The sequence below is a fragment of the Gigantopelta aegis genome, chromosome 5, assembly GCF_016097555.1.
Source record: "Gigantopelta aegis isolate Gae_Host chromosome 5, Gae_host_genome, whole genome shotgun sequence".
Taxonomy (NCBI): Eukaryota; Metazoa; Mollusca; class Gastropoda; order Neomphalida; family Peltospiridae; genus Gigantopelta; species Gigantopelta aegis.
This window is the reverse complement of record NC_054703.1, coordinates 17,527,658-17,546,854: the sequence shown is the minus strand read 5'-3', so window position 1 is coordinate 17,546,854 and position 19,197 is coordinate 17,527,658. Positions and strand designations below refer to the sequence as shown.

Genomic DNA, 19,197 nt, shown 5'->3' with positions numbered 1-19,197 from the left:
ATTTAACAAAGAACTGATTCATATTGTAGTGCATGAATCTATTTTATGTACTTAATATTGTTATCATCATCACTCCTGTCGGTGACGGACAATGGATTATTACTGTACATAGTTCTGCGCTACTTTTATTCCCTGTCAGGCGCGGATCCAGGGTAAGGGTCTGGAGGTGCGCGTTCCAATGGTATTTCGACATTTTCCCGTGACGTCAACAATGAGTTACGTTTTAAGATGCTTATTGACGTCAAAGCGATACTACTACCTACATTCCTCTGAATATAGTTTGACTTGCGATATTTGCGAACAGAATCGCTGTGTGTGTGTGTGTGTGTGTGTGTGTGTGTGTGTGTGTTGGGGTTTGTGTGTGTGTGTGTTGTGTGTGTGTGTGTGTGTGTATGTGTGAGTGTGCCTTTGTGTGTATCTGTGTCTTATGTGTGCGTGTATCTGTATTTGTGCGTGTATCTGTATTTGTGCGTGTATCTGTATGGGTGTTTGTCACTATGTATGTATGTATGTGTGCGTGTGTGTATTTTAGTCTGTGTGTGTGTGTCTGTGTGTGTATTTGTGTGCGTCTGTGTATCTGTGTGCGTCTGTGTATGTGTGTTTGTGTGTATGTGTCTGTGTTTGTGTGCGTGTGTGTTTTAGTCTCTGTGTGTCTGTGTGTGTTTTAGTCTGTGTGTCTGTGTATGTGAGTTTCTGTGTGACTGTGTATGTCTGTGTCTCTGTGTGTGTGTCTGTGTGTGTTTGTTGTTTGTGTGTGTGTGTGTGTGTGTAAGTGTGTGTTTATCTGTCTGTCTTGTGCCTGTGTCTGTCTCTGTGTCTGTATGTGTGTGTGTGTGTGTATCTGTCTGTCTGTCTTGTGTCTGTGTGTGTCTCTGTGTCTGTATGTGTGTGTGTGTGTGTGTGTGTGTATGTGTGAGTGTGCCTTTGTGTGTATGTGTGTGTATCTGTGTCTGTATTTGTACGTGTATCTGTATGTGTGCGTGTATGTGTATGTGTGCGTGTGTCTGTATGGGTGTTTGTCACTATGTATGTATGTGTGCGTGTGTGTGTCTGTGTGTGTGTGTGTGTGTCTGTGTGTGTATCTTTTTGCGTCTGTGTATGTGTGTTTCTGTGTGACTCTGTGTGTGTTTGTGTCTATGTATGTATGTGTCTGTGTTTGTGTGCGTGTATGTTTTAGTCTCTGTGTATGTGAGTTTCTGTGTGACTGTGTATGTGTCTGTGTCTCTGTGTGTGTGTCTGTGTGTGTGTGCGTGCGTACGTGCATGCGTGCGTGTGTGTGTATTGGCGTATGGGAGGATGACGGCGGTATTTGCTGATTTAACATTTTGATTCATATACCGGGGGGGTGGGGGGGGGGGGGGGGGGGGGGGGGGTTAAAATCAATGTGTTTTTTATTCTGTTTTTGTAGATGGTGATTGGCTATAATTAAAGTGTACCGTAATAGCCAGGCAATGATTGGCTGCAGTTGTATCTGATTTGTTTTTTATTACAACAGTGCGACCACATTAATAGCGGTACGAGAGACTTGTTTGTAAACATATTTAAATAATGGCGTTGCCAGCGCGAGTTTAGTACGCTAGAAATGGCGGGTGCCATGGTCACCTAAAGATAACGGTTGATGACGGCTATTACATTATTCGTGTCTGGAAATATTTGGTTCACCTCTCCTGCTACGTCTCTCGGACACAAACATGATGTTTTTCATTGCTCGACTTTCACGGGTCAGTGATTGGTGTCACCAAACCACACAGTGCGACGGTCGGCTGGGCTAAATGTGGCAATAGGTTGAATGTCCTACTTCGTAACCCTTTCACTGCCAGCTCTTTCAAAATACAATGCATTATGTAGAAGTCTTTTGGAACAAAGTGGTTGTATGTTGGAAAGGGTTAACATAAAACAATTTTAAGAATCATTACCAGTACAGTTAGGTCATGTAATGTGTTGATTTTATCTTTACGTTAAGCAAAGTGTCCAAGTTTTAATTTGTGTATAGCATGCTATCATCACCACTACAGTTCAGTGAACTATTTAAGGTTAAATTTATCTTTACGTTAAATAAAGTGTCCAAGTTGTTTTAATTTATGTATGGTACTGTTCGGTATAGTATGGTATGGCATGGTATGGTGTGTTGTGGTGTTGTGTGGTGCGGTGCAGTGCAGTATGATGCGGCGCGGTGCGGTATGATGCGGTGTGGTGTGGTGGTGTGGTAGGGTAGGGTATGATGTCGTGTGGTGTGGTGCTGTGTTATATGTGGTGTGACGTGGTATGGTAAGGTAGGGTAGGGTATGGTATGGTATGTTGCGGTGTGGTGTGGCATTGTGCGGTGCTGTAGGGTATGGTAAGGTAGGGTAGGGTATGTTGCGGTGTGGTGTGACGTTGTGTGGTGCTGTAGGGTATGGTATGGTATGGTATGGTAGGGCAGGGTAGGGTATGTTGCGGTGTGGTGTGTCGTGTGGTGCTGTAGAGTATGGTATTGTATGGTAGGGTAGGGTAAGGTCTGATGCGGTGTGGGAAGGTAGGGTATCGGATTGTTTAGTATGGTATGGTAAGGTGACTTTTTTACTGGCCTTATGAAAATGGGTAACTATGGATATATTTTTAATGACACGTTTCCTTTATATATATATATATATATATATATATATATATATATATATATATATATATATATATATATATATATATATATAACATATATACAACCATGCATGCAAAGATCTATAATAAAGTAAGATTATGCTTCGGGACCGTTCAACAATTACGTAACGTTATAGTTCGGGGAGAGGGAGGTACGTAACGTTTTCAAAAACAATGTCCTAATGCTATCCCAGACTGTCAATTATCACGACGAAGTTGGCCAACTCGACGTTTCCCCAACTCCGGACTTACTATGGTTGTGCTCAGATTAACAACTAATCGGCCGTAGGAGCTGTATACGAAGAAAATAGATTTGGTAGAATGCTCAGACTAGCAAATGGACAGTTGTAGAAGTCGTGAGAGCAGAAAGTTGGCCAACTTTGTCGTAGCAGTTGGTAGATGGGGTCCTAGCATTAGCAGACGATTTTGTATATGATATTTAAAAAACCCAAATACAAAGAGCACATCCAACAAAGCTGATTAACCAGTGACAGGGAACGAAGTGGAATGGAGACAAGTGTTACATAATTTAGAGGGATTTGGCGTCTCAGCGATAACAGACGTTACACTGAAGGAGGGTATTTAAGAATTGCCATATTTCTCGCCTGAAGTAACTGTTAAACGGTCCCTTTTCATAACCTCTAGCTGTACGATGAACGACACATGCATAACCTGAGCGACATGACGACCCGTTCAAAATCGTATCTCTGTACAGGGCTGTTACAAAACAGTTTTAACTATCTCGTAACTCCTCCCAAGAGTCAGTGTCAGATGTTTCGCCAGCAGAATGACTTGAACTAACCAGAAAGGGGCGGGGCGTAGGCCAGTGGTAAAGCGGTTGCTTGATGCGAGGTCGGTGTAGGATCGATCCTCGTCAGTTTCCCATTGGGCTATTTCTCGTTCTAGCAAGTGCACCACGACTGGTATATCAAAGGCTGTGGTATGTCTTTTCCTGTCTGTGCGATGGTGCATATAAAAGATCCCTTGCTACTAATGCAAAAATGTAGCGATTTTTCTCTCCAAGACTATGTCAAAATTACCAAATGTTACATAATGATATCAAATGTTTGACATCCAATAGCCGATAATTAATTAAATCAATGTGCTCTAGTGGTGTCGTTAAACAAAACAAACTAACTTTTCAACATCTCAGAAAGATACATCCTTGATACTTCGCAAGTAGGAGGACTGTCACTCCCAGGGCTGGCTAGACAAATTCATCTAAACCTGCACAAGACACAGCCCGTTGAACATTTAACCAGACAATCGTATCTAAAATCAATGTATTGCCCACTAGAGTTTTAAACAGTTGTGTTGACATGCACTCATGAATCACTGTCCAATCAGTGCTGTTGCCAGGTGGTCGCGAAAGGAGAGCACATTCCGTCTTTCCGATTGTATCAGCGATTGCCAGTTATATTATATTATATTACATTATACTATAAGAAGGAAATGTTTTATTTAACGATGTATTCAACTTTTTATTTACGGTTATATGGGGTCGCACATATGGATAAGGACCACGCAGATATTGAGAGGAAACCCGCTGTCGCCACTTCACGGGATACTCTTTTCGATTAGCAGCAAGGTTTTTATATGCACCATCCCACAGGTAGGATAACCCATACCACGGCCTTTGATATACCACTAGTGGTGCACTGGCTGGAGCGAGAAATAGCCAAATGGTCCCACCGACGGGGATCGATCCCAGACCGACAGCGCATCCATCACCATACTATAAATACATTATGTACATTAAGATACCCATGCAATATTTATCGTCTCTTCACATTGTGGAATAATATGCCTTTTGAGAGGTCATGACCTCTGATCAGCCGATCGACTGTCGCACAGTACAACAGCATAGATCTTCTTCCAAACAGTTTGTTTTCTTAACGACACATTGATGAACTATCCATCGGCTATTGAATGTCAACCATTTGGTAATTCTAACACGTTGTCATCAGAGGAAACCTGCTACACCCCCCCCCCCCCCCCCCCAATGAAGCAAGGGATCCTTTATATGCACTTTTCCACACAGGACAGCACATACCACGGCCTGGGTCCAGTTGTAGTGCACCATTTGAACGAGAAAACACCCAGTCAGTTGAATGGTATCGATCCTGTGACGCAAGCACCTCAAGCGATCACTCAACCGACTGAGATGAATTTAGCACACACATATGTATGATTTATGTTTATATATAAATACATCTGGCTCCGTTTATAGGTTGAACAGATCTGTGTACGTGCCTGAGTTTATTAAATATGTGTTATTCTCTGAATATAACACACATTGAATGGGAGACAGCTATAGTTATTAATTGAAAAATGATATTATGTTTTTACTACATTTTGAAAAAAAAAAAAAAAAGAGAAGAAAAGTACAATAAACACTGTCTGTCCCACAAAGAAATGAATACTGTATTTTGTGACTACTATTATATTATCGGTATTGTGTAATTCTGCTTTATAGAAACAAAAAGAAATTCAACAGTTATACATTATTTATTCATGATTTATGATTTTATTTTCAGGTTTTTCTACCGTGAACAGTTTTTTCACGACTACGTGTTACAGTTGTGAGATAGAGAAAACACCATACTGGATAGCAATAGCTTAGTAACTGGTTTAACGTGTCCATATACCACTAGGGTTTCGAACACGCCTGTCCCGAGTCCCCCCCCCCCCCCCCCCCCCCCCCTCCGTTTAGATCTTCAGGAACGCCTCTAAAAGCTAGTCTGTTTGGTAGTCGTTAGGGCGTGGTTTTAGGTGCGGGCCCGGCGAGCTTTCCTAGAAATGTTTATGGAGGGTTTGGGGCGAAATATATTTCTTTATGAAAGATCCAACTACATTTTATTTTAATAAAGTATGCCCATTTAACTATTGGAAAATGTATCAGTGGGTTTAATAATTCCAAGTTTATGCTTATGACAATAGCTTCTATCTTTTTCACGTTAAGGATACGGACACTATAATCTTATATAACAAAACATAAATGCACTTCATCCAACCAATAGTATATGTATTTTCCAGGATGTTTAATTCATGAACATACGTGAATATATAGTGTTTATTTCATCTAATATTTAACTGAATGTTAAATAACTATGACTAATAAATATAAACATAATGGAATATAAAATAGAACTGCCAGTTGTGCTAAGATATCTTAAAATAATAACCATTTCCAACTATTAAAACTGAATTATATTTGTATTAGTGTTATTTTAAAGGCAAAATATTTTCTTTCACAGTCAACTTAGACAGGCAAAGAACATGAAATAGTAAAGTGAATATTTGATTACGAACACTACCAAACAAAACTAGAATACTAGATATAAAACCATATTGTAAACACACAGTATGTAAACATAAGAGTAATACGGTGCACCTTTAGTTTAACATGTTCATGAAACAGTCATAACATAAATGGTAACTCTGTTAACACCAAGTAAACAGTAACCTTATTAACACCAATACTAAACGTAAATATGAACACAATAATTTTCAGATGCAAATCTAACTATTCATGGCCGGATGTGACATCTGCTAGTGTCCATAACCGATCAACTGAACATATTTAACAAATGTAAAACACCCCTAGTAGTATGTTATCAGTAGGGTTCAATATTATGTCTCATTGTGAACTTAATTGTTTATGCAAGTTAAAAATGGTCTTAGTACTGAACACAATTCAGACATGTTTTCAGCATGAGGAATGCCCTGCTAGTCATAATTTTATTTTCAGAGGTGAATGCTGGACGAAATTAACCATTACAAATTCAGCTATATTATTTGTTTGTTCTCCTTGTAATATGGTATAGCCTTAAAATACAAGAACATTTAAATACATGGTTTGGTCGGGTTTAAAAAAAAATAAAGTATCTGAATGTATAATGATGCTTTTTGAAAGGTTACGGACACTACAAATCCACAACCAGTGTACATTATTGTCCAATCCTTCACAGTCCTGTTACATTGAACAGTTTGTCCATACAACTGTACATCACAAATGGTTGTAGAATTATTTTTATCAAGTCAAACATTATTAGGTGGTTATACCCAAACAAAAATGCATGCTTTCGACTAGGTTGTCGCAAGGTAGTTACAAGTTTGTTACAAGGTAGCACAAGTAATGCAAGCTATTTGCAAGCTAACATTTAGCTCATGTAAGGTTGTCAGTAATTCTGCAAGCTTGCCGCATGCATATCTTCAACTGTGCAAGCATGTCTACACTTATGGAAGCTTGCGCAAGATTCCACACAAAAAAGGCTTAGTTTGTGTAGTTGAATTTGAACAGAAAAAGCCAAGTCCATATAATTTTCATGGTTATTTCTCAAAAATCCATAACTTCTCACATGATTTATCAAAATCAATGGGAACAGTGGCTAAACAACCAAAGATACATGTAACAGATTTAGATAGTATTTACAATAATAATTAAAACAAAATTAAGATTAATACATACGCATGATAATGTAATATGGTTAAAACAGGGTCATCTTGTGTTTTACTGGATTTTCAATTGGCCACCAAAATAACAAACATATGCATGGTCATGAGAGGATGACTTCGGCCATGTTTGGTTCAAATTTGCCTGGTGGAATCTGAGAAAACATTGAAAATGTCCGAGCCAATCAGAGGCCAGGGTGGCCATCTTGGATTCTGAATCAGCCCCAAAAATAGCAATTCTTTGTCAGGTCCATGAGAGGATCGTTTGAACCAAGTGTGGTTGAAACCTGGATGGTGGACCTTGAAAAGAAGTTTTAAAATGTCTCAGTCAATCGAAGGCCAGGCCGGCCATCTTAGATTTTGAATCAGCCTGAAAAATAACAATACTTGGTCAGGGCTAGGAGAGGATAATATGGAATAGATTTGGTTGAAATCTGCTTGTACGTGGACCTTGAGAAGTCAAAAACAACTCAGTCAATCAAAGGTCAGAGCGGCCATCTTGAATTTTAAAACTTCCCCAAAAATAACAACTCTTGGTAAGTGCCATGAGAGCATTCTTTGAACCAAGTTTGGTTGAAACCTGACCAGTAGAACTTAAGAAGAAGAAAGATATCTGTCAATCAGAGGCCAGGGCGGCCATTTTGAATTTTGAATCGTCCCGAAAAAATAACAAACTTGGCCAGGGCCATGAGAATATAATTAAGAATACATATGGATGAAATTTGAATGGTGGAAATTGAGAAAAAGTTAAAAATGTCTCGATTTTTCAGATGCCAGGATGGCCATCTTGAAATTTTTATCGGCCTTAAATATAGTAACACTTGGTCCTGCTTCGTGGGACAGGAGACAAAAAGAAAGAAAGAAAACAAGAAGAAACATACAAATAACTTTACACCACTGTGTGGATCTCCAGACAGTGAAGGAATACAACCTAAAGCTAGGATTCCATGTGTCCGTAGTGCGCTATGCGTAGTGCGTTATGCGTGATGCGCTAACAACGGTTTCTATTGAATTCAATTGAAGCGATTCCATGTGTACGTGATGCGTGATGCGTTAATTCAGAACTCCTCGATGATCGTTCCAATACGCATCACGCAGACAATACGGACACAGGAAGTCGAGAAATCACGTGTTTCCTAGTTTTTTTGCGGCAATATCAAAATGCCTCGGAACATTGTTCCAGAAGATATTTTAGAAAAATTAATAGAAGTGGTTAAGCAAAAGCCGTCCATATATGACACTTCAAGAAAGGACCACAAGGACTCTGTGAAGAGTGTCAATATATGGAATAGCGTAGCAACTATACTTGACTGGGAGGGAAAGACAGGTAGGAAGATTAGACCTACATACATAAACACATGCACATTATATATAATCAAACCTGATTTTTAAGTGGTCATGTTTAATTTACTGTAGTACTATGTGTAATGATTTTACATTGATGAAATTGTCTCGTTTTATTTCCACGTTATTGCGTCAGCATTTTAGTGACACATTGTGATGTACATTACGTCACTTGTGTACATTTCATCTCGTCGGGAGTGGGACGTAGCTCAGTGGTATAGCGTCCGCTCAAGGTGGGTCGCCAGATGGATCCTTCTTAGTGGACCCATTAAGCTATTTCTTTTTCCAGCCAGTGCTTCACAATAACGTGGTATGTACTACCCTGTATATGGGACAGTGCATATAAAATATCCTTTGCTGCTAGTCAGAACGAGACGCCCAAGTGGCGGTAGCGGGTTTCCTCTATTGATTTTGAATAATGGCAACAAATGATTTCTCTATGTATATGTAAATCACTTGCTACTGCTACTATGGTTGTTTACGAATTTACGTTTTCTGTTTTTACATAGGTGATTTCTGGAAAGTAAAATGGAGAACACTTCGGGACACTTATGTACGGAAGAGAAGAGAAAGGAAATTCAAGAAAAGTGGATCTGGAGCAAGTGACACAAAGAAATGGAAATTTATTGACATAATGCAATTTTTGGATGAATTTACAGAAGAAAAAATGTAATTTTAAAAAGAAAAATATAATAACGATCTATATCAATTAAACGGTACTTTATTTTCATTTATTTTACTTCCTATTTCTGACAACACAGTAGTTTCTTTTTTAAATGTTTTTGTTTTTTTGGGGTTTTTTAAAGCATATTGAATATTGCAGTTCATATAATTATAACATTAACTATGTCTACATCATATCTTCCTTGCCCTAGATATTACATGCACAATGATTGGGTAGAAGTTATACTGATTATTTTCAGCACTGACAGCAATCTATGTGCAGATAGTCTTTCTCTGAACGAGAACGATGATCATGATGACCTATTTGAAAACTCTGTGGATGGTGATGAAGATCCAGACGATGAGATTGGGTTAAAATATACTGCTGCAGAGGAAAGCTCATCAACAAGGTAAATCGTAAAAAAACCTTCTATTCTCTGAACTGTCCTCTTTGAATGATTTAATTTTGCCATGGCAGTTTGTAAAAATTAGCAAAATACTCCATGAAAACCTCCCGTATTTTGCCTGCCTCCACACCTGATCTGTAACCAATTCGGGGCATATTTTCAAGAGCCTCGCATTCTGTACCCTCAACATATTCTTGCTGGATGGCTTGTATCTGTGCCGGGGTGCTCTGGCTTTGTAGCATGTTGTGCAAAACACATGTAGCCTTTACCACAGATTTGACCGTTTCAGGCTGTACCGCTATTTTTGTGTGATATATTCTCCAACGACATGCTAGTATCCCGAAAGCATTTTCTACAATGCGTCTGGCTCTACTTAATCTGTAGTTAAACAGTTTCTGCTCTTCTGTGCAACCCCTTCCAGGAAATGGTCTCAGAAGAGTCCTTTGTAGTGGAAATGCTTCATCTGCTATGATGACATAAGGCATTGGTCCCATGTGCCTGCCACCAGGAAGAGGAGTATCTTGAGGCAGATTTAATTTACCTGCAGCTAAAGCTTTGCCAAGGCTTGAATGTGAAAAATGCCCCCATCGCTGTTTCGTCCATATGACCCAATGTCAATATAAAGAAACTTGAGATTAGCATCAACTAAGGCTAGTAACACCATAGAAAATGTGTTTTTGTAGTTGAAATAGAGTGATCCTGTATTTTTTGGTGCTTTTAGAATAACGTGTTTGCCGTCTATCGCTCCGATGTAATTGGGGAAGTCCCATTTATCCATAGTTTTCTGCAGTAAGCCTCCATTCATTACTGGTTCTTGGTGGCGGCATATACAAGTCCTTCATGTGATACCAAATCAGCTCACATACCTCTGGAACAATGGTACTAACAGTTGTAGCACCCACACGGAAACTGAATGCAAGTGACTTGTACGACTCACCCGTTGCCAGATATCTGAAATGAATGAAAAGATCATTTATTATTATTATTGTTGTTGTTGTTTTTCTTCTTATTATTGTTATTGTTATTATTATTAATGTATTAACTGTGCTTCTTTTTTTTTCTTTTTTTCTTTCTTTTTTTTAAATAGCATAAAGAGCCAGTCAACATCAAACGTCAACAGAACATCTGCTAGTGGTAGCAAACAAATAATAAGATCAAAGCAAGCCAGGTATAGAAAAACTAAAGAACCAGATGGCTTTGAGAAGGCACCGATTGATCTCTGCACAAGTACTAAAAAGAGAAGGGAAAACATTCCAGAAGCTAGAGATGCAGATGAGGCTTTCCTTGAGCCATACATTCTTCGTCTAAAGAAACTGCCAAACGATGTTAAAGGAGTGGTGCAATTTCAGATTGCACAGTTGTTCTTCAATGCAGAGAATAGGCATTTGCCACCCCAAACTATTATGCCTCTTCCTCCAATGCAAGCTTGTGTGCAGCCTCAAACACATTGCATAATATCTCCCTCCAGCACTCTTCAGCAGTGCGTTCCCTTATATCAGTGCTCACCACAAAGTAATCACTATGAAAACGAGCACTTCCCCAGTGTGGAGAGGGAAACATCAGATGTTCTTGGCATGGCTGTGACCGAGTTAAACAACTGAGACAGGAATTAATATGTTTCTTTATTATGGCAACCTTAATGTATAGAGCACTGTAACGTTTGCATTCGGTATTTTAGATGCAATAGGGCCAGGATGGCAAATGCTCACTATTCATGATTTTCAGGAAACAGTTCATACCACAGTCATTGTATAATTTTGATATTTGTATTACATGTTTTTGCAAATAAATAGAACTTAACAAAATATATACATGTGTATGTTTATGTTATTACCTCAAACAAATTGTAAGTCGTTCCGTTGGACTGATGGTTTCTCTTGTTAGGTTTATTTTGACAAGGTGTAGCTCTAAATGCAACAAAACTTGCTGAAATTGTTCCCTGCTTAAACGAAAGTATTGTTGGAATACTTTTGAATCCAACTCAAGTTCTTTAACCAGATGATGGTACGTTCCAAATATTTTTCTCTGTTTCAATACTGCATGGACCCAGCACTTATGTTTCCTTCGTTTGGTTTTCTTTCGGTAGTAATGCGCAATTCCAGCTATGAGCAACATATTTTCATCTTCTTCCACCTCTCTTCTTAAACGCGCTAGTTTTGACCAGCAGGGAGGCATGACTTCACTACAAAAGATAAAGTCTAATATAGATAATGTTCCGTAAAAATAACATTCAACAAAAAATATAAACGCAATACACAGAAACTTATATATGTACGTGTATATGCAGCATAATTATGATAAGCCAGTTTGTTAAATGTCAGCGGATCCAAGTCGATGGTGTTGGGGTGAGTGCCCTTTTCTAAAGAATATAAACAGTTTATTCCTTCAGTGGGGGAGATGGAACATTGATATTTTTTGGAGGTAGATTACGGTATATATCATGATTTGAGTAAACATCGAAATATTAAAAGTTATTAAAAGTTGCACCCACACACTAGAAGCCAGACATCCGTCATATAATATTTTCAAACAGTAACAATAATTTTGTGATAATAACTACACTTAAACCATATTTTGCAAGCCATATTCACAAAATACACACCTATTCTTTTCTCCAGTCTTGCTCCAAAAGGACAAAGTAGTTTCACGCAGATGAATATATACGGATACATGGAAACGGGCAAAACGCATTGCGCATCACGCATCACGCATTGCGCATCACGCATAACGCACTACGGACACATGGAATCCTAGCTTAAGAAGAAGATGATTAGGATCAGAAGGGTTTTTTAGCGTGTCAGTTTAGTCAAGACTACCCCACATACGTGGAACATGTCTATCATACAGGAACACTACGTTTGTAAGTATCTGACTACATGTAGCACCTATTTTTGTTTTTGTTTTAACAGTTCATGTTTTTCACTTTAAAACTGATCGTTTTTTTTTTTTTTAGACTACATAAATTATGAAAATAACTTGATTTAAAGAGATATTAATTGTCTGCAAGCCATCGTTATTTTAACATAAACCATTATTAAAAACAAAGGGATTATTTCAGTAAAAATGTAACTGGGAATGTATATCTTAAAACAGTACCCTAATTTGAGTGTGCAATTTTCATTGAAACAAGAAATCTAGACTACTCTATGCAGTTAACAGTGACCCATATGCACCAACACAAACCAAACATTGATGTGCAGGATATCATAAAGTGCTGAATCTTGTAAAAAAACCCACCCCACATTGTATAGTTAATTTGCCTGAAAAAACAAACAAAAACAATTTAAACATTTATTTTTCTTGTCTTTCTCTTTTCCCACAGTCGCTTTAAGTCGTTCGACACGTATATTGTGGAGTTTAACTTCCTCCAATCTGTCTCGTTACTGTAATACTGTTTTAGCTCCTCTCCGAGATACGCAAATCGGGGCATGTTTATTGGTGGTTTAGGTAACGCTTTTAGTTGAAAGAGTCCCTTCAGCTTCTTGTAGCTGATGGATCGTCCATAAACACTGATTCTGTAAAGGAGGAAGTCCAAGAGGTACATCAGCTTCGGTTCTGTGTAGTGAAAGCTGATGGTAAGCTGGCTGCAACAGTCGTCGCCCTGTAAAGTGGAAACAGTCATTGTCAACAGAAATAAATAACAAGGGAATCTTTGTTTAACATCACCTAGATCGTTGAATCTATCACAATCTTTGTTTAAAATCACCTAGATCGTTGAATCTATCACAATCTTTGTTTAAAATCACCTAGATCGTTGAATCTATCACAGTAAACACTTGGTCAGGATGCTTCATTTGATTGATGGGTTGTTCAACAATACATCACTGCCCTAGCTTTCAGTCAGGATAGTGATAAATCACTACCCTAGCTTTCAGTCAGGATAGTGGTAAATCACTGCCCTCGCTTTTAGTCAGGATAGTGGTAAATCACTGTCCTAGCATTTTGTAAGAATAGTGGTAAATCACTGCCCTAGGGTTTAGTCAGGATAGTGGTAAATCACTGCTCTAGATTTCAGCCAGGATAGTGGTAAATCACTGCCCTAGGTTTTAGTCAGGATAGTGGTAAATCACTGCCCTAGTTTTCATTAAAAATAGTAGTAAATCCCTGCCCTAGCTTTTGGTCAGGGTAGTGGTAAATCAGTAAATCACTCCTCTAGATTTCGGTATGGGAGTCATATCCAATCTTGTGACTATTGATACTGTCACTGGCAACCCACCAAAATTGCTCTAATCACCTTAATTATTTTGGCCGAGCAGTCAAAGTTTAGTTCTGGCTTTATTTGTTCACACAGAGCTTCTGGCTTCCTGTAACTTTGTATTACAAATTCTTTCCGCATGAAACTACCACCCCCACCCCATTTCTACTTTGGACTCACTGAGTATACGTGCCATGAACCTTCAATGGATAAAGTCACAATATTAATTTTACTCATTTTCAGTTTGTCACCGTTTTGAAGTGCTATTTTCGAGCCACCTAATTTAAGTCGCTCATCTTAAAACATAACTGTCTGAAAAACGAAATTAACTATTGTAATGTGGGGGTGGGAGTGGGGGTATGGCGTATTGCATTATGCTAGTCTCAAACTACCAAATGGCAGCAGAACGTTGGCCAGCTTTCTGCTGTTACGACTTGTACGATTGTCCAGTTGCTAGCCTGAGTGTCCCTACAACTCGATTCTTGTTGTATTACTGGCATAGGAAGCGAGGGGGGGGGGGGGGGGGGGGGGGGGGGGGGGGGGGGTTGGGGGTGGGGGTGTGTCACCTTCCTACGCCACTGTGTATATCCCATTAATTATTAATCTGAGCGCACTCGTTTAAGTCGGGAGTTGGGAGAAATTACAACGCAACTAGCATTATATTGTAATACTTACCATTTTTGATGGAATCCTTGAAAATATTTTAAGAAAACCAGGCATGGGTCCCACCAGATATGCATATACATTGACAGCATGGAATGCCTTTCGGCCATGTCGATCAACAGGGCTGTATGACAATACGTCAGCTTTGTACAGGCACCGCCCAGTTTCAAGATCTTCGTCCCCGCCCTCTAGTCGACACCTTCCAGGAACTTTGTAACCGTTTTGAACCAACCTTTTCAGGGCCTCTCTGCTTAGCACGTAGGAGGCGCCACCGCTCATATATCCGTTTGGTGCATACTGGATGAACAGATCTCCCATATATATCGGCTGGCTAGCGTTATAGTGAGAGAGCAAGTATTTTAAGTTTTCCACAATGATATACGTATCGTCATCAGCCTTGAGAAAAAAGTCAAACTGGTTCAGGTATTTGTTATAAAGATGCGTGAAGGCGACCCGAGTCTTTTCCGTCAACGTCTGGCGATCGTCTTCAATCTCAACCGGAAGTATATCTGCGCCTGTCATGTTGGTTGTCATCACATAGAGAGTCTTGTCGCAGCGCCGCCCCCACGTTTGATTGACAGCTCGGAGTTTGTTCTCGAGATGATTCTGCATGGAAGTGATGAAGCATGCAACCTTGACCTTCTTGGAAATAGCTTCGGCAAGTTTATTATCTATATCCACTGATAAAATAAACGAAGACAATAATTTAATATATTTCTAGTATGTTAATCTTATATATCGAGGACTATAAAGAAAAAGAAATTTAAAGTTTAAGTTATTTAACGACACCACCAGAGCACATTGATTAATTAATCATCGGCTATTGGATGTTATTTGATAATTTTGACACGTAGTCATCACAGGAAACCCGGCTACATTGTTCCTAATGCAACAAGGATCTTTTATATGCATTTTCCTACAAACAGGACAGCACATACCACAACCTGTGATCAGTTGTGGTGCACTGTAAGGATGTCGGTGTAACTATGCTAACGAAAAAGAAATAATCTAAAATATGGGCCTATTGTATGGCCATTTACTGTGGAGCCAAACATAAATGGCCCGAGTTGTTGTTTTAACGTCACTAACCCTAATGCACAAGTTATGTATGTAGGCCTACCTTTTCCGTTTCTCACCCCCGTCCGCACCACTATACCAACCCATGACGACTGGACTATACCCTAGTCTGATACTCTCTCTCGTTCAGACGGATCCGGCTTCTCAAGATCTGCCCATTTTCAACACCCCCCCCCCCCCCCCCCCCCCCCCCCCCCCTCCCCCTCCATCCAGAGTCGGGCCACCGATCTTATCGGAGGTCGGACTCGGGATGGGCGTGTTCGAAACCCTAGTGGTATATGGGCACGTTAAACTAGTTATCATTATCACCAAAAAAAACACAACAAAAAACAACAACAAAAAAACAAAACAAAAACCCAAGAACAAACAAACAAACAAACAAGAAAAAAGAAAAAACCCACCGTCAAAACATTTGATTTGCAATTGATAATTCCAGTAAAATATGCACTTTAAAAGCCTAATAACTAGTTTCAGTCCCTCGTGAATGAATGTTGTAAAACCCTCGCCTTAGGCTCGGGTTTACAGCATTAATTCACATGGGAGAGATAATTCATAATTCCTCGTAGCTGGTTAGTTATTCTTTAAATATTTGCTCTATTAATTTTCTGTTTCTTGAAAAATGCTCCATTCCCTGGTTGTTGGGACAGGAACCGACTCAGGGGAATGGCGCGTGGGCGTGTGTTGGCCTATCCGTGTGTTGTGTGATACAACTCCACACTGTATTACCCTTTTGAAGTATTTAGCCAACATGTAAGATCACTGGCATCCTGCGTTTCGTGCACTCACCATCTAGTACTTATACTGGGGCGGATAAGTGACCAATCACTTCTGGAAAGAAGCATAAACTGTGCCCTAGGGGGCACCATGACGTCACTCAACGTTTTTGATGTCAAGTAATTCAATAGAACACATGTGAAAAAACATATATCTTCACGGTGAAAAAAGAAAGAACAAAGTTCATAACATTAATGTATGTAATTTCTCCGGTTACCATGCTCTTGGTATCTGTACCTAGATCTGATGTTGAGGTCAAGGAATCCAGTGATGTGTCATACCTTGCCAGTATAGTAATCGACATAGATAAGAATGAGAGCAGTGTCTGTGCTTCAATATGAATTAACTGCTCACTATTAAAAAACCTGATAACGTAGATCACAACCCGTCATCCACTTCAAGCCATGATTCTTTCCATGGCACAATATTATCAATCACACAGCATAACACAAATGACAATCCTGGTGTTGTTAGGGTCCTTCAGAAGGTTCCTGGAAACAGAGTTCAACCAAAGTCGAAATGTCATCAGCCGGTAGAGGCATCACTGCTTACCAATGTAGGTTAAAGCTATTTGTAAGCAGGTTAAAGCTATCTTAATTTTGTGTAGATTCTTTGCAAGCCCTCCTTTCCCCTATAGCATGGCAATGTCATATTGAAGATTGTTCAGCGAAGCGCAGTCTGCATTTTTATACAGGGACCCATAATATCCCTTGTGTTTCCAAATTTGCAATCAACTGCAACTGGTCAACCTTCTTCGTTAAATTGAACATTTTCCGTGTTACAACCAAATAATTATACTGTATTGCTTATTCCTTAGCTGATCATGTATAGCATGCGCTGGTGTAAACATGTGAAGACAGGTATATTTATTTTCCTTTTATGAGGCGATACAATGATATTACCTTCACTCCAGTTATTCTTCTTCTCCGATCTGAAAGTCATGTTCAGACTTCCAGTCCTGGTCTCACCAGGAACAGGAAGTCTGATGTCCATTGATGGGATGTCGCCGGTCTTCAGTTTCTCTTTGAGGTCCATAGGATATCGCCAGGTTTCTTTTCTCAGAGTATTGTGTGATGGGCAGAACTGAAGGATGTGTTTGGGCACTTGTGCCACATGGACATTCATCAGAGTGGGTAAGTTTGAGTCTAGATAGATGGGAGAGCAGGCAAAAAAATTTCTCACTCTAAATATAATTACTTGTTGTGTCTATCCAGGGTTTCATGGTAATCCTTCTCTTTTTCCACTTACATTTTATGCCTTCCAGATGGTGTTAAAGTTGTTCTTTACGATGGTTTTCACCTCTGAGTATGACGTGGGATTGGATATCTGCTGGAGTCTGCTTCCCGCTTATGAGAGCTTGTCTGATTCATAGTTATCTGGCACACCACAGTGGGATGGTATCCATTAAAGGATCAAGTTTGTTCTTGTGATAAGGTCTTGAAGTTCCCTCCTGGTAGCCAATAGAATCTGTTCACCTACATAGACCTGAAGTCCTTCCTTTCTTCAAGTGAGTGTAATATCGTGTGTTTTTTGGTGTTTTTTTGGGTGGGGGGTAATTGTCTTTACTGCACCTGTTGCCTGAAACCTGTGGTACAGGGGCATGTAAAATACTCTTAAGTCTAATGCACCTGTTATCAGCTGGAGGCTAGCATTTGGATTATTGCCAACCTTGCCGTGTTGGTTTTTGTTGATGTGATCCATGATGTTCAAGCATACATGTATTTTAGACGTGGGTGAATTGCATCTATGTAGACTTGAGTGATGATTTTGCCACACTTTATGCCATTTTTTATTGCCTTGTTGTCCATAGCGTTAACTTGTGGTATCCAAGGTGTATCATGCTGGGGGATATTTCCACTTTGGAGATAGACATTATGAAGGACGATATACCAGTTATACCAGTTTTACCTGGTATATACCAGTACTTGCTATGCATGACCAGCTAAGGAGAAAGCAGTACTAACTTGAGAAAATGACATCCTATATTTCCATGAACTCCAGATCCCAGAGATTAATTTCGGCCATAGTGACACATGTTATACTTCCAGCCCCGATTACTAAAAAACTAAGGCTCTTTTTCAGCCCCTGCTGCAGGACTAATGAAAACGAAAGTGATCTGGTGAACATAAATATATAATGGTCAGCCTACTTTTACAGCTTACATGTATCTGTAGCTATGATCCTGCTATTATTGCTCTACTTGTAGTTTCGAGATGGTGCACACTCACCCGCTGTGGTCAAGCAGGGAATGAATATCAACCAATATATCACAATTTGTGTCAATCCAGGCTAGATAACAGTGCTCACTGTTGATCAGCCAGTGTGCTATCGCGAAAAATATTTAGTAGAAATGGCCAGATGAGTATAGGGAAAGATAATATGTTGTACTGATGGGGGATCTCCACATACAAATACACATGTAGAAAGTAATTAGTGACTGGCTTCACGGAAATGGTTGGACCTGTGCGATGACTACAGCCAATGTTACAACTGAGATGCATGCAGCTGGGCCCCGTTCCACGAAGCGATGTTAGCTCTAAGATCACCGTAATTGCACAGCTAACATACGCACTTAAGGAGATCTCTGCAGAAAGGTTCACACACATCCAGCGGTCAATGGGCCCATCAAGTAACAACAGCGGCTCTGTTCAATCTTCTCCACAGGTCATATGCCGAGTATCAAATCAACACACCAAGTCAGAGTTTTTGCCAGAAGGAAAAATGGGTATGGCGCCATACCCAGATTTTTTTGGCAATTTGTTTTTTTAAAAGTTAACCTTTGAACAAAATTAATTACTCTTATCATTAATGTATAATTTTCTTAACCCTAACCCTAAACTTAACCCATTTTCTTTCTGGGGGAAGCCCACCCAACACACCCTGTTGACTGTGGTTGCATTCAATTCCATAGCGCCATACCCAAAAATTTCTTTCTGGCAGAAACACTGCAGGTGATGAACAGCTACACTATGATGAGCAGTG

General features: G+C 39.5%; 1 protein-coding gene across 1 annotated transcript in view; it reads right to left on the bottom strand.

Annotated features, from left to right (window-relative positions):
- Positions 1-5,129: 5,129 nt before the first annotated feature.
- Positions 5,130-19,197, bottom strand: part of LOC121373331 (glycoprotein-N-acetylgalactosamine 3-beta-galactosyltransferase 1-like) — a 31,983-nt gene continuing 17,915 nt past the window's right edge. Inside the window, exons 4-5 of the mRNA XM_041499901.1 lie at positions 14,377-15,044; positions 5,130-13,107 (exon numbers count right to left, since the gene is read on the bottom strand). Coding sequence (XP_041355835.1) covers positions 12,790-13,107; positions 14,377-15,044 — 986 coding nt within the window. The 3' untranslated portion in view covers positions 5,130-12,789. The remainder of the gene's footprint in view (positions 13,108-14,376; positions 15,045-19,197) is intronic.